Source organism: Stenella coeruleoalba, assembly GCF_951394435.1.
Source record: "Stenella coeruleoalba genome assembly, chromosome: 9".
In the NCBI taxonomy this organism is placed as follows: Eukaryota; Metazoa; Chordata; class Mammalia; order Artiodactyla; family Delphinidae; genus Stenella; species Stenella coeruleoalba.
This window is the reverse complement of record NC_137155.1, coordinates 81,395,323-81,410,096: the sequence shown is the minus strand read 5'-3', so window position 1 is coordinate 81,410,096 and position 14,774 is coordinate 81,395,323. Positions and strand designations below refer to the sequence as shown.

At 44.8% G+C, this 14,774-nt stretch overlaps 1 protein-coding gene across 1 annotated transcript in view; it reads right to left on the bottom strand.

Annotated features, from left to right (window-relative positions):
• Positions 1-14,774, bottom strand: part of SND1 (staphylococcal nuclease and tudor domain containing 1) — a 417,706-nt gene that overhangs the window by 171,574 nt on the left and 231,358 nt on the right. Inside the window, exon 13 of the mRNA XM_079932265.1 lies at positions 14,141-14,251. Within this exon, the coding sequence (XP_079788391.1) occupies positions 14,141-14,251 (111 nt within the window). The remainder of the gene's footprint in view (positions 1-14,140; positions 14,252-14,774) is intronic.

Below are 14,774 nucleotides of genomic sequence, written 5' to 3'. Positions count from 1 at the left end.
TGTCTTTATTCCTGTCCTGCCCCTAGGTTCTTCAGAATCAGTTTTTTTTGTTTAGATTCCATATATATGTGTTAGCATACGGTATTTATTTTTCTCTTTCTCACTTAATTTTACTGTCATACAGTGAAGTAAGTCTTAATATTAAAAGAAGAAATTCTCTTACCTTGTTCCTAAAAAAAATACTAGATACTTGTTTACATTCAGGCATTAATTTTGGAAAAACCTTCAAAGACTTCATCTTTTCACACTTTAGATACAATTGCTAAATTAGATAAATTTCAGGCAACATCATATTTAAACTGAGAAATAGTTCTTGGCAAAACAGAGACAAGGGCTTCCCTGGTGGCGCAGTGGTTGAGAGTCCGCCTGCCAATGCAGGGGACACGGGTTCGTGCCCCGGTCTGGGAAGATCCCACATGCCGCGGAGCGGCTGGGCCCATGAGCCATGGCCGCTGAGCCTGCACGTCCAGAGCCTTTGCTCTGCAACGGAAGAGGCCACAGCAGGGAGAGGCCCACGTACCCCAAAACAAAACAAAACAAAACAAAACAAAAAACCCAGACAAAATTGAAAGTTAGTAATTTGTAGACACTAAGCACAAATGCTGCCCGCCCAGGAAGCCCTCTAAAGTATAAGTGGTATGCTGGACCCAGACGGCAAAGTGTGAGGGATCACTGAGTAGCTAAACGGTCTCATGTGCCAGCTTGAGTCTCCCTCCCTGTGCTGAGGTTGCTTTGGTTCTTGTTTGCCAGCTGCTGCAGAAACGACACCAGGTGAGCCATCCCCAGAAAACCTCCCTCAGCCTGACACAAGGCTGATGCCACGGGAGGGGGAGGGGAGGGGGAGGGAAGGGGGGAGGGAGGGGATCTGGGGGAACCACCCAGTGCAGGAGGCTGGGAGGGAGGTGATATGGGGATATATGTATACATTTCGCTGATTCACTTTGTTGTACAGAAGAAACTAACAACATTGTAAAGCAATTATACTCCAATAAAGATATAGAAAAAAAAAGAAAGAGATTCATGCTTTTATCTCAAAGAGGTAAGGAGCAAACACCAAGAGTGGTAGGCTTACCACAGTGCGGTTAATGAAAGGAATATAATATGTACCTTTGTTCCGGGATGCAAGCATCCATATATGACATGCCGGCCTACTAACAGTTGTATATAAGGAAAATAAAAACAGGAAGATCCTGGTTCTGCTGCCTTGTCATTATTTCCTGGTGCGGCTACCCCTGTATCTTACATAACCCACCTTCTCTGGGATAGGTTTGGGGCCCTCTGTCTTTGAGACCTGGGAGGGTATAAAGGTAGCAGGTTTGCTTCCACTGATACCTGCTCCACAGAGCAAACACCAACTCCCCTCTCCATGCTGCCTGCAGGCTGCAACCACGGCTCAACATCCCTTTTCATTAGGCAAGGAATGAAACTCCTGACTTCTAAGCTTCACCTGCTGTGTCTGCTTAATAGCTGCTTTCTCACAAAGGCAGGCTGGAGCTCAGGCCAGCCAGGAGAAAAGAAGCAGGGGGGCAGACCACAGGCTGCTCCTCTCAGAGGCTTTCTTCTCCAAGCAGCCGCAGGACAAAGATGGCAACAACCAGCAGTGTCAATAATGGACAGAAATCATCACCAGCCAGGAAAAGTGAGTAACGTCCACATACCTACAAAGAGGTAACAGTAAAGGACAGGGATGAAAACTCAGGTGTCTAGGTTGCTTCTAGAAGCTTCTAGAAGCTATAGCGTGGAAGAGGAACCCCATTCAGATCACTGGAAAACTATTCCCTTTAACCAACGAAGTCTGAAATTCTTCTGTATGAGATACTACTGCCTTCCCACTAGAAGATAAAAACCATCAACTCTGCAAAGGCAGGCAGGGAGGTTGTTAAAGGGAGATCAGCCCGGCTACCTTAGCGCAACACAATTAGAAACTAGCACTCTTTATATGAAGGAACAGTTTGCTCTTCGGTTTTGGGGCCCCTTGCACAGGCAGAAAACCTCCTTCTCCAAGGCACAAGCCTTAGCACCACTGACATCTTGTGTCATCAGTTCATCTTGTGCCAACAAAGAGGCCATGACCTTAATTTCAATGTATAGATTATTATTCTGAATATTTTTGTGAGTTTACAAAAAAAAGTTCAAAGACTGTATGGTTAGATTCAACCTTATCCCAATCATAAAATAGTTGCCACACGAGGAATTCTTAACCTGGCGACATAAGTGAGCTTCACGTAGGATGCTGGGAATACCTATTAGCTAACCTGAAGTGGTAGTAGAATTATATATATGAATTTTTCTGGGGCATGGGAACTCCAACCGTTTCCCAGTTCAAAAAGAACCACTTTCATACATAAAGGCATTTAAAGAAAATAAAGTGACAGAAAGCATACCACAGAGAGGTAGCAGGGAAATGCCGAGGAAGATCAGGAGGCCCTGAATTCATCATTCCCCTTTAACAACACTGTCTTGGTAACCAGGAACCACAATGTCCCTTAACTCTGCTTCTCCTCCCTTGCCTGCAACCAGAACTTCCTTCCTAACTGTGCTCACCTGGCTTTTTTGTAACCCCCCTGGGCCAGGCCCACACCAATTTATTCCAAGATAACATCAGGAATATTTTAAATCCACTCAGGTCCCTTTGAGAGTGCACACCACTGCTGCATGACTTCTCCACAGAATTGATTTTTTCATTTCGCTCCCCTACTTATACCCATAACAAAGACCACCAGCCTGTGACATCCATCGAGTGGAAACTGTAATGCTTGGCTTTCATGGGCCCCAGAGTTTATGTCTTCCCACCATTTCCACATTACTCCTTCTAATTCAATTAGGTCCATCTTCCCCAGGCCCCCTATGTGCAAGTTATTCATTACACTGTCTTTATAGATCCACACTAGTGAAAGAAAAGAATTACAGCTTATCAGTAGCCACCACCTCACCACAATCATAAAACAATTGTCATGTAGGAATTGTTAACCTGAGGTCCTAGGTGGGGGGCTGTTTGAACACTGGAAGTATCTATGAACTACTTTGAAATGGCAGAATTATACATGTGAATGGGTACATGCACGTGTATCTCTCAGTTCATCATGCAGTTTAAACTGCAATGCAGTATTTTCAAATTGTATCATGTGTTCACTTTATTTCTATAGCTAGACTACAGGCCCTTTGAGGGTTAGAATTCTATCCTTAATACTCGTTACGGTACTTAACACAGAGCTATGTCACATAGTTTTAAACTCAGGGTCACCTAGTTCAATGACTGTGTGTCTAGTAAAGCTGAACAAATGCCCGCTGACTAATGCAGAGTGTGAAGATATTTCAGATTGGAGACATGGATAATGCCAACTGAGTGTAGGGCGCAGAAGAGTGAGGCTTGCTGGCTCTCCTGGAGGTGCAGGTTCACGATGTATGCTCCAGGTCGCAGACATCTTGGTTTTGCTACTTGGAGTGGGGCAAGGCAGAAGAGCTGAAAGCCTGGCCTCTAAGCAGAAGCAAAAGTGCATCAAGAACAAAGGCCTCTCGCTCCCTTCTTCAAGAGTCCTACAGCTAGAGGAGATGGTCAATAGTCTGAATGGCAGTGACGGGAGCCAAGCTCCGGCCACTATAAACAGTGAAATGGAACCAAGTGGCAGGATTGTCAGAAACACCTACTAGATAATACAGGGTAAATGACTAAGGAGAAAGGAAAATAATTCCAACGGAAAAGGATAAAAAGCAGAACAAAGAATGAGCAACTTGCTAAACTTCTAAAGAAGCTTTCATTGTGTTTCAGATCATACTGATGAATACAGCAGTGAAACACAGCAAAAAGGAACACCTCCTTTGGTCTTTCTACTGGTTCCTTGGCAGCGGGAAGAAGCAACCAGGTCCTGACACTCGGAAAATGAGACGCAGAGCAGGCACAGGCGCACAATGGTGGGTGGGCATTATGCAGCTGCATTTTCAACGAAACCAGAATTACTGATAAGACAGAAAAGATGGAGAGTACAGAGACTGGAAAGGAGGAAATTGAGTCCTGTGGTCAACGGGAGGTCAGTGAACTAATGAGTCAGGAGGTATTATGAGGCAGCGGAGCAAATAACAAGGAACTCTGGGCCACCTCATCGAAAACTAATATAAGAAGAAACGAAGACGCATTGCTATTCCACCAGGTGTGACATCTGATCTGCTGTGCTCAGGTTAAGAGAGGGGGAAAAACTGAGCTCTGTGGCAGAGAATCACCAGAGAAGAGGTAGCCCGATATTAGATTCATGCGAAACACAAGCAGACCACGCTGTCCCAGATTAGGACCAAAGGACTACTAGAGCAGGTAGAAATGGTCAGTGTCAGTCTAAAGACTTCTTGAGGGGCTTCCCTGGTGGCGCAGTGATTAAGAATCCACCTGCCAATGCAGGAGACACGGGTTCAAGCCCTGGTCTGGGAAGATCCCACATGCCGCAGAGCAACTAAGCCCACGTGCCACAACTACTGAGCCTGCGCTCTAGAGCCCGTGAGCCACAACTGCTGAGCCCATGTGCCACCACTACTGAAGCCCGTGCGCCTAGAGCCCATGCTCCCAAGAAGAGAAGCCACTGCAATGAGAAGCCTGTGCACCTCAACGAAGAGTAGCCCCCGCTCGCCGCAACCAGAGAAAAGCCCGCGTGCAGCAACGAAGACCCAACGCAGCCATAAATAAAATAAATAAATTTATAAAAAATAAATAAAGTCTTCTTGAGAGGACAAGGCTGCAGAAAGGTGAGATGAGATGAGAGGCAATGACAACTCAAAATTGCCTCAATGACACTGGTTTTATAATTTTTTCATATCTTTTTATTTATTTTTATTTTTTGGCTGTGCCACATGGAATTCAGGAACTTAGCTCCCCGACCAGGATCAAACCCACAACCCCTGCAGTGGAAGCGCAGAGTCTTAACCACTGGACCGTCAGGAAAGTCCCAAATTTTTTCATGTCTTGATCACAGAGACAATACAGAAATACAGGGCCAGAGAAAAAGTAGGAGAAAGAACAACGCGTAATTCAATTCCAAGATAAAAGCATCATTAACAAAATTTCTAAGTGTTTATATACACATACCCACCCACTTAAATTGTGGGAAAAGTCTGGCGATTGTTTTTTCCCCCAGAAACAATAACTAAATGAACACTTCCTTGTAGTATTAGTTTTATTACATCATTTTGAATAACTTCACGTAAGTCCATAACATGGATGCACATTCCATAATTTACTCAATTGCCTACTGCTAGATATTTATGTGAATGTTAATAGTCCAGTATAATACTTCCGGTACTATAAATAATGCCAAAGGAATAACTCTTAAACTGTCAGGCATCTCCCTAATTATTCCTTAGAATAAATTCACGGAAGTGGAATGGCTGTGTCATAGGTCAGCAAAGCACTATTCCTGTCTTCCATTTCCCTTTCCCAAGGCAACCCAGACAGAACACGCCTTGCCTCGTGGACTCTATTTGTGGATAAACCCGTTGATTTAGGTGCTCCTTCCCAGGTACCCACTGGTATCTCCATGCTTATAATTATATTTGCAATTATTTACTTGCTCATCCAAAACCCCACTAGACCACACATTTTTGTTTTCTCCCCCAATGCACCTGATGTTTGTTACTGTAAAATGAATAAATTAGAGAACATTTTAATGCTTTTTCCTCAGTCAAAAGATGCAACAGGCTTACTGCTGGGAAAAATGGTTTTTCCGATGTGAGTACACTTACAGGGACCTGCTGGAAAAGATTCACTGCCATCCACTTGAGATCTGGCTCTCTGAACTTGATGCAGAAGCAAGAGGCATGGGAAGTAAGCCTTCTCAACTTCCAGGCCCAGAGCTGGAGGAGGGGAGTCAGGGGCAGCTGAGGAGATAACATATGCATGAGGGAGTTTACAAGAAATTTAGATGCAAAGAGTCTTACAAACGAAAGGAAGCTACAAAGGAGACTTCCCCTTCACAGGTAGCTATAAAATTCGGTGCATTGATGTATTGGTGATTAATTATTTGAACTACAGTCCTCTGGAGCGATTTCCAAGGATTAGAGCAAAAGTAGGATAGGGATATGTGTAATAGACACTCAGCGCTCCGACCCACTCAGCCCCCTGACACCGCAGATGAGGCAAATCAAGCAAGCACAGCAACCCTTAAGATGATTTCACATAAAATTAGCCGAGAGCTGGTAGAGGCTACTCAGAAGGAATTCAGTTCAAAAGCCACGAACGCAGGGTATGAGGAAGGGGAAAGAGGAGTCACAGGGAAGGAATACAGAACTATTCAATGGGCTTGGTGAGGAACAAGTATGGCTGGCAGGGAAGGCATAGCTAGGACAGAAATCCAAAGAGATCGAAAGCTTATCCATTCCATGCCTTAGTCTCTATTACCTTTTACACATGGTTACAATTCCAACTATTAAATTACTAATGTGCCATAAAAAGGACACACATTTTGATTTTTTCTTAAAAACCAAAACCAAAACAAAACAGTGGTAAAGAATTGTTTAGGGCAGTGGTTCGCAAATTTTCATGCGCATTAGAACAACCTGAAGAACACGTGAAAAGAGACTGCTGGGACTCAACCCCAGTTTCTGATTCGGTAGGTCTGGGGCAACGGAGATGTGGGGAGACCTGAGAACTCACATGTCTAACAAGTTCCCAGGTGAAAATGACGTTGCTGGTCTGAGGACCATCCTATGGGAACCAGTGGTTTAGGGAGTCAAGTTATGAGACATTCAAAAATGTCAAGGGTCAAATGTTATCACTTTATTATTATAACTTATTTGGGATTAAAATTATGTTCCCAGTATGATAATCTTCAAATGTATTTCAAAATATGTTGGAAATATTTTGAAACCTCAAATACTTAGGGCCTTTTAGCCAAGAGAACAGTGAGATGGTAGAGAACAGACAAGGTGCTGTGGACAAACGGTCACAGCTGGGTGGAGAGGGGGGACCAAGTTAATTAGGAAGGTTAGTCTAGAACAACTTCCTCTGAAAGAACACAACCAGTGCAGATTAATAATTACAGGAAAGACTGGGCAAGGAGGACTTCTTACTGTGAGTTCATTATTTGACCATGACCTACAGAACTACCCACACCTTGTGTAAAACACAGGAGCTGAAGCTAATGGGTTCCGACTTTACCCCAAACCCCTCACACTAGTCATCAAGACGAGTCTCGCAGTTTGAGTTGTATCAGATGGAACTGGGAGTGGGGAGGAAAGACAGGATGAAGAGTGAACAGATCCTCTTAATATCCTGAAAGAGAAAACTGTTTGGAAATGGAGATATTATACAGCTCTCCAGAAGTGGCCATTTGTGCCGCCTTAAATGCAGATTGATTACTGCTATTTGGATGTTGAGTGCATCATCTCTTCTGAAGAAAGGGAAAAGCTAAATTTCCCCACATTCAGCTGTATCGTTAAATCACTTCCCCACACCAGCTCTTTTAATGCATTTTCCTGTTATCACATCCACTTGCAGGAGCTGATGTACCCTACCCCCCAACAGTGAAACGCCCCCCAACACTGACACGTGCTGAATCTCATTAGCAACCTCTGGCCGTGCCACCAGGGCAAGGGCAAGCCCCAAATCTAGCGGGGAGTGCACTTCCAGGGTTAAGGAAGAAAAGAAGCCATTAGGATACTGAACAGAAAGACCAGCCTCCTTTCTCACGCTGGCCTCCCATTTGCACCAGCATGATGTAACACAGCCGGGTGAAGAGGGCAGCAGATAATTCACCCAACTCCAGCTTTCTATAATGCCTGGCCTACAAAAATCCAACCGCACTCTGGCGCTACAGGAATTCAACAGTGAAGGAAAGAGAAAAACTTCAAATCAGAGCTCTGTTTTTAACAGTATTCACTAGGATCTAGTTTTATGCAAAGAGAATTTTCACTTGGTTCAGGTCATTAGGTTGAAAGCGAGAAACCTTGGTTTATTAAAGCTGTACCATTAAACTATTGAGAAGAACAGAGGCTGGACGGAAGAGATGAGTTTCAGGGAGATGCCCTCATGGGAAAATTTAATAGGAGTGAGAGATGGAATAAAAAAGATATCAGGCAGGCAGTGTTCACGATGCAGAGGGAGAAAAAGAGGAGGGGCTGAGAAAACAGGTAGGAAAAGAGAATAGGAAAAACAGCAACACCCAGAGGTCCTATTCAAGGTATTCAGCGTGTGTCCCTCTGAGACTGCATGCTTTGTAAGGCTTGAGTCTGTTATCTTTTCTCTTCACCACCTGGGACCCAGGGTACACTAAAGAGAACTGGAATGAAAAGGCACGAATGCAAAGCCATCACGTGCAAGAGAAAACCAGCCTTGAACAACTGTTCCCATTAGAGGAATGATTTGTTTTCTTGGAGAACTGGTTAACTCTAACTGGTCTATACATTGCGATAGGATATATTAGTTTCAAATTTTCAAAACACAGACCCAACCTCAACACCAGTTTTCTCACCGGATTGGTAGGAAGGTGAAACCTGCTTCATACCAAGGCATTTCGCAAGTCAGAACAGTGTCAAGCCAGTAATGCTGACCTCTTCCAATTAAAGCAACAGAGAGCAAAAAAAATGCTGGTAAGTCTTCACGTTTCATTCATAAACAGCATTGTAAATGCCAGTTAAGTTGAAGGCACAGATAGGGAAGACCCTATAAAAAAGTTTTGTATTTTTTTATGCACAAGTCATTTTTTTCCTCCACCTATTAAAATTTTGTGAGAAAATTCCGAAAAAAAAAAAAAGTGGAGCTGCTCTGGCTCAATCAGGAGTGGGAAATCAAGCATACTTCTCTCCCAGTGGTATTATAAAAATGCAAAATACATTTACAGTTCACTGCTACAAGAGCATGGAAGTCAGTAAGCCCAATGCAGACCCAGTAACTGCAACACCAAGAGAGCTTTGTACTTGAAACAGTTTCCCTCTTAATAATGACTACAGGTATTGGCCTAGGGAAGAGTTACCAACAAGTTTATAGCCTTCTGATCAAAGTCTGTGATGGAAATGGCAACACAGATTTCCTAGAGGTACAAGCAGAGTGAATTCTACAACAGGGAGGGCGCTATCAACCAAGTTGGTTGGGTAAAAGCAAAAGAAATTTGATAGGATTTTAATGAAGGGCTGATGTTTACAGGGTTTGGAGGTTGGAGATGCAAAAGTCAGCAGACAGGAGCACTAGTTGCTTTTGTTTTTAAAGAAAAGGGAAGTTGCAAGGTTCACTCAATCAGAAACAGGAGGTCCCTGCAGGGTCAGGGAAGACTCGGAGCCCAGGCAGAGCTGAGCCAGGGCAGGCTCACGCTTGCCTCGCCGAGAGGGAGGACAACACCACAGTTTCCTTAATCTGCAGTGTGCCTGGCAAGAAAGAGAACACACCGGAAAAGATAAGAGAGAGCCTGCCCTTTTCTCTTCTCCCGAGATAACCCTAACCTCATTCTGTATGTCCAGAATGAATCTAAATTCATTTAAATCTGCTCAGACCCTAGGTTGTTCAATACAACTGCTTTCCCACTGTCAAGCTGGGGCATAAATTTCTTTTCTGAATATATACATTCTATCTTGAAATCACAAAATCTTAGAATTAAAGGGTACCTTCAAGGAATAAAGCCCAACTTCTGAACTAACAACTGTATTTTCCTGCAATGAACCACAGAGTCACGGTTTCTAGGAAACCTTCAAATATTACATTTTAATATAAAAGTAGCTTTAGGTGGATGCAGACAGATGATATCCTACAGGTCGGGATGTCCAAGGAAAACAGGGCACACAGCCAGGCTTTGATTCCACGCATTGCCAGCTTATCTTTCGTGTCCATAATGAACTCAACAAAAGCCCACCAGGAAGACCTGTAGAATGCTAGGGGAATTCACATTCTGTACTGTTTAAAATCAAACAGGATGTGTTATATCAAATACACAGAGTTTGAGAGACTGTGTAATACCTTAGAAAATAAGAAGGGTCCCCATAATGGCTCAGTATCTTGGAAATACCAGAAGAATATGAGATTCTCTGTAGGAGTCAAAGCCCCGCCTCAAGCTTAGAACACTCATCAAGACAGACAAAGCAGCCAGCCCGCCGGCTGAGAAATACTGAAGTCAAACAAGAATGGGAAATGTTGGGAAGCCAATATGGGGGTGAAAAATTAGAACGGTGCAGAAAAGAAATGACGTGACACACTGCCAAAGGAGTCCACATGATGCCCCTAAAAGGGGGGGACCAAGTTCAGGAGTGGCATCAGAAAGTGTGGGTCAGCTGTACCTAAATTCTTTTTGCTACGAATATGGAGGACACAATGGAGCTCTCAGAAGACTGGGACACAAGCAAGGGCTTTTCAATGGAGCCCACAGAGAAGCAAGGCTCAAAAATACACACATAAGTGCCAAACCTTTATTTTGCCAGGACACAAGGTAAGGAGGGAAGAGGCAGCTGATGATAGACAAGTGAACTAGAAAGGAAGGTCGCCTGTCGGGAATTAGGGGTTCATTTATCCTTTAAACAAGAAAGATGTGGCTTCCTCTAGATGCGCCATGTGTTTGAGGCATGTAGAGGGTTCCCCAAAAGCAGACAGGCATCCGAATGAAGGCACTGAGAAGGGTCAGGCACACGAAACAGAGCTGCTGAGAGGGGTACGATGAGCTCCTTTCTGGCGGGCAGGTGGATACGCCTGAAAGCACAGGCAGCTGCAAACTGGCATTCTTCTTCCTCTTCTGTCTCACCTGGTCTCCCAACGCACGCCTAACGCGTCATTCCCTGAGCTCCCATCAGATGATCTGAGAAAGGCTGGCAGATCATACCCCCTTGCAGAGGAAGCAGCAGCTGCAGAGCCCTGAGAAAGCTCATCAACTCCCGAGCAGGCAGCTGGCTGACCCGCAAAGACAGAGTTAACAGGCTGCCCTTCCCCCAAAGCTTACAACGTTCTCTTAAAGGATTAATGGCCAAGCAGTGCTCTGGAAAGTAAAGTCAATGGCAGAGCACTGGGCACCAGTGCCGAGATCACTAGTGGTAACCAGAGAGAACAACAGGGATCCAGGGGACAGGGACAAAGAAGTCTCTTGGAACCACCATCCCTGTGGGCAGGGACTCAAGAGAATGCTGGCCTTGCCATGTTACGTTCACCCACTTATTACTGACCAAAAGACTTCCAGGATGAGTGACCTGCCATGAACACAGCAGATGTTACTAATTTGGCCTTTGCTAAAGCATTAGATACAGTACCTAACGAAATTTTACTTGGGAAATTAATTCAAATTGGCTTGGTTCAGTACACAATCACTGGAGTTTAAAAAGTGGCTGAAGGATGATAAACAAAAGACAGTTAAGTGACAGTCCAAGCGGTGAAAGACTTGGGGTCAACAGCAAAGCCATTCTTGTTTAGGGGTTCTATTCAGGGCCAAGGAAAGGAGTAAACAACTCGCTAATGAGATCTGCAGAGGACACTCAGCTGGGAGATAGAGGGACCGCATGGACAGGGGCATAATAATTACAAGGCCGACTGGAAAACAATATAACTCATCTATCTAGAGGAAAACAACCCTAAACTCAGATCACATTCACTGGACAGGTAGGATAAGGGGCAGAAGCAGCATGTAAAAGCACAGGGAGCGCTTCCCTGGTGGCGCAGTGGTTAAGAATCCCCCTGCCAATGCAGGGGACACACGGGTTCGATCCCTGATCCGGGAAGATCCCACATGCCGCGGAGCAACTAAGCCCGTGTGCCACAACTACTAAGCCTGTGCTCTAGAGCCCGCAAGCCACAACTACTGAGTCCATGTGCCACAACTACTGAAGCCCGCGCACCTAGAGTCCGTGCTCCGCAGCAAGAGAAGCCACTGCTTGCCGCAACTAGAGAAAGCCTGTGCGCAGCAACGAAAACCCAACGCAGCCATACATATATACATACATACATAAATAATTTAAAAAAAAAAAACCACAGGGAATATCTCATAGGGGCCAGAGTGCTTCAAACCGAAGGCGACCGAAAATAAAGCAGTGTCAGAGAAGAGGTGCTCTTGCGGTGAGGTCGACTATCATTTTCCCAAAAATGGGGGTGCATTCTGCACTGAAAATAGTCTTCAATTGCTATAAGGCCACCATTCCTATCTGGCAAGTGTTCTGGTCTTTCTTGTTGCGGCTGGCATCGGGCTTGTGGACAGCACCGCTCCCAAGGAGGACTCATTCGCAGGTCATGTGGGCCACTTCTCCTAAAGCTTTCTAAGATGTGTACTGCCCCATGGCAATGCTGCAATGACTCACTGGCCAGGGGAAGTGCTTAATTTCTCTCCGTTTACTCTACCTGCAGCAGTGCAATGACTCCGGAGCCAGTTTTTCCACCATCCGTCTGAAAGCAGTGGCTTGGCACAATTATCTCTAGGCAGCTCACTGCTTTAACAGGCAAGTGTCTTGTTACATTCTATCAGCTCGAAATGAGTACCAGACTAAAAAGGCTGTTTTCTTTTTAAAACCTAAAAAATGTCACCTATCTCTGCCTCCTCGTTAAACATTGTAGCACAACAGCATAATAAGAGAGCCTGTTGTGGCCTCACTTTCCACAGCAGCTAGGTAAATTATTTTCATGCTTACCTGCCTGTCAGAGTCAAATATTCACCAGTGGCAGAGTGAACCCAGGGCAGAAAATGGGACTCTAGGTCCCACTGTATTGCTAAGTGCTTTTGCTACACTGGGAATACATAACCGCTTCTCCAAGTTGCCACCAGATCAGACTGAGCATGCCCAGAATGAACCTCCCCACCCCCACCCCCCAAATCCCACCTAAAGAACAGTCTAATCATTGCCCATTTCCTAGAATAGCAAGATCATCAAATAGTAGTCAGAGATGTGAAGACACATTTCCCACTATGGGTTCTTTCAGCCCAGTTGGCTTAGTTCGCTGGGAGAGAAGAATAAGGAAGTGAGAGAGGATTGAAGAGAAACACCAGTTATGGACTATACATCATATTATTTTATACTAGACATGAATGAGCCTCAGGCAACCAAAGATACTGAACTTTGTGCTGAAGACTTAGGTCCTAGGCAGGTCCTACTGGGAAAAGCCCACAGGAAAGAATCCAAAAAGCCACAGCAACCTGTCAGACTGCTTTCTGTGTGACATTCTACAGATGCCCTATCCATCAGGATGTGACATGATGTTAGAGGTAAACGTCATGTATTAGGGCAATGTTCTGGGCCAAAGAGCAAGAGAAGTGATCTCAATGACGAAGTCTAAAGTATAGACAGCATGTGCTCAAACTCATTCCTCCTCTAACTGTGGAGCATAAGCTGGCAATTACCAAACTTCTAGAACAAACTAAGTCCTAGGTCACAGGAAAACATCTGCGTGAGGCAAGCGCCTGCAATCACTTTGAAACAATGGATACATTTTGGTTGAGCCCAGCAGTCTGATAAGCTCTCCGAGTCAGAACAGCGATCATCACCGAGTTCCGGCTCTGTTTCCCGGGAAGGCTGGAGGAATCGCTTTGTTCCCAGCACCGCCCAGTGACACAAGGCCCCATGAGAAAGAGCCCTGAGGAACTCCTGGTAAGAAATACTGCTGAGCAGTACGCATGTCCTTGGGGCAACCAGCCATGGGGATGAAGGACAAAAGGAAAATGTCACAGGGCTTCTCACAAATGCTCTCCTGCCAGCTGTCAGAAGTGTGAAACGCAAACTCATTTCCTAATAAATGTTTTCATTTCCTTTGTACATGACAAAAGGTCTAGAGGTGACAAATGGGAGGGGCTGGGGAGCAGAGGCCTCTGCAGGGAAGAACCCGAGGCAAACGTCCTGCACAGTAAGCAGGGCTCCACTGTTTGTCCCAGGGAAGGAAAGGATGGTGGAGATAAAAATATTCCACGTATAAGTTTCTCATCTGTCGTTCATTTTACGGCATCTACTAGAAGATCATATCTAATATATGCCTAAATTTTGCAGATTTAAAAATATAGAGGCCCAAGAGTGTTTAACCAAGGTTAGATTGTGAGTTTGAAGTGAGGTCCCTTTTCTTTTGATGGGGAAAAGCTGGAATAATAAAAGAACACAAGCTTTCTCAGCATGTTGTTTTCTGTCGCATTCTGGTCAGGGATGGGCAGGACAGTGGGAAAGAAAAAAGTGGGGCCCTGGGACCCAAGGCGTTCACTTTAATTTAAATTATGCATCTCACCTGGCCTCGGCGGCGAGCAGTTCATCATAGTGAGAGGACCGCTGGTCGTCATCCTGCCGGTATCTGATCACCGTGGCCAGACCTTTGCTGACAAGGGCCTCAGCAATGTTTCTGCAACAGAAAAGATAGGTCAGTGAGCACTTGAGGTGCATGTGGGGCTCAGTCAACAGCAATAATAAGTTAGCACCTGGAGGTCTTAACGCATCCTGGCAGAGGAAGGGGGAAGCCAAGGATTTCAAGACCAATGAGTTGCTAAGCTAGAAATCCAAATAAAAAGGAGAAATAACCAAGTCCCCTGGCTCAGCATTTTTCTGGTTAGTACAGTCAGATGCTATATCAATCCATACATAAAACCTGGCAGAAAATATCTGTAAAAAGCCCACATTACACAGGGCTATTTACAGAACGTTATAAACAAGCCACTACCCTCAAGAAAAGTCTGCTCTAAAATATCAGGCACGCAGATGAGAAAAAACAAAGCACATAAAAGCATGACCTAAATTTCTCAAAATCTCCTTTCTAGCCTATATGGGAACTAGAAAATACCATGTTCCAGTTTGGCAATGTTGGGAACACTGGTTTCGTGTAACACTCAAAGTGCGTCTCTCCTCATCAGAACTTCCAACGCAGGCTC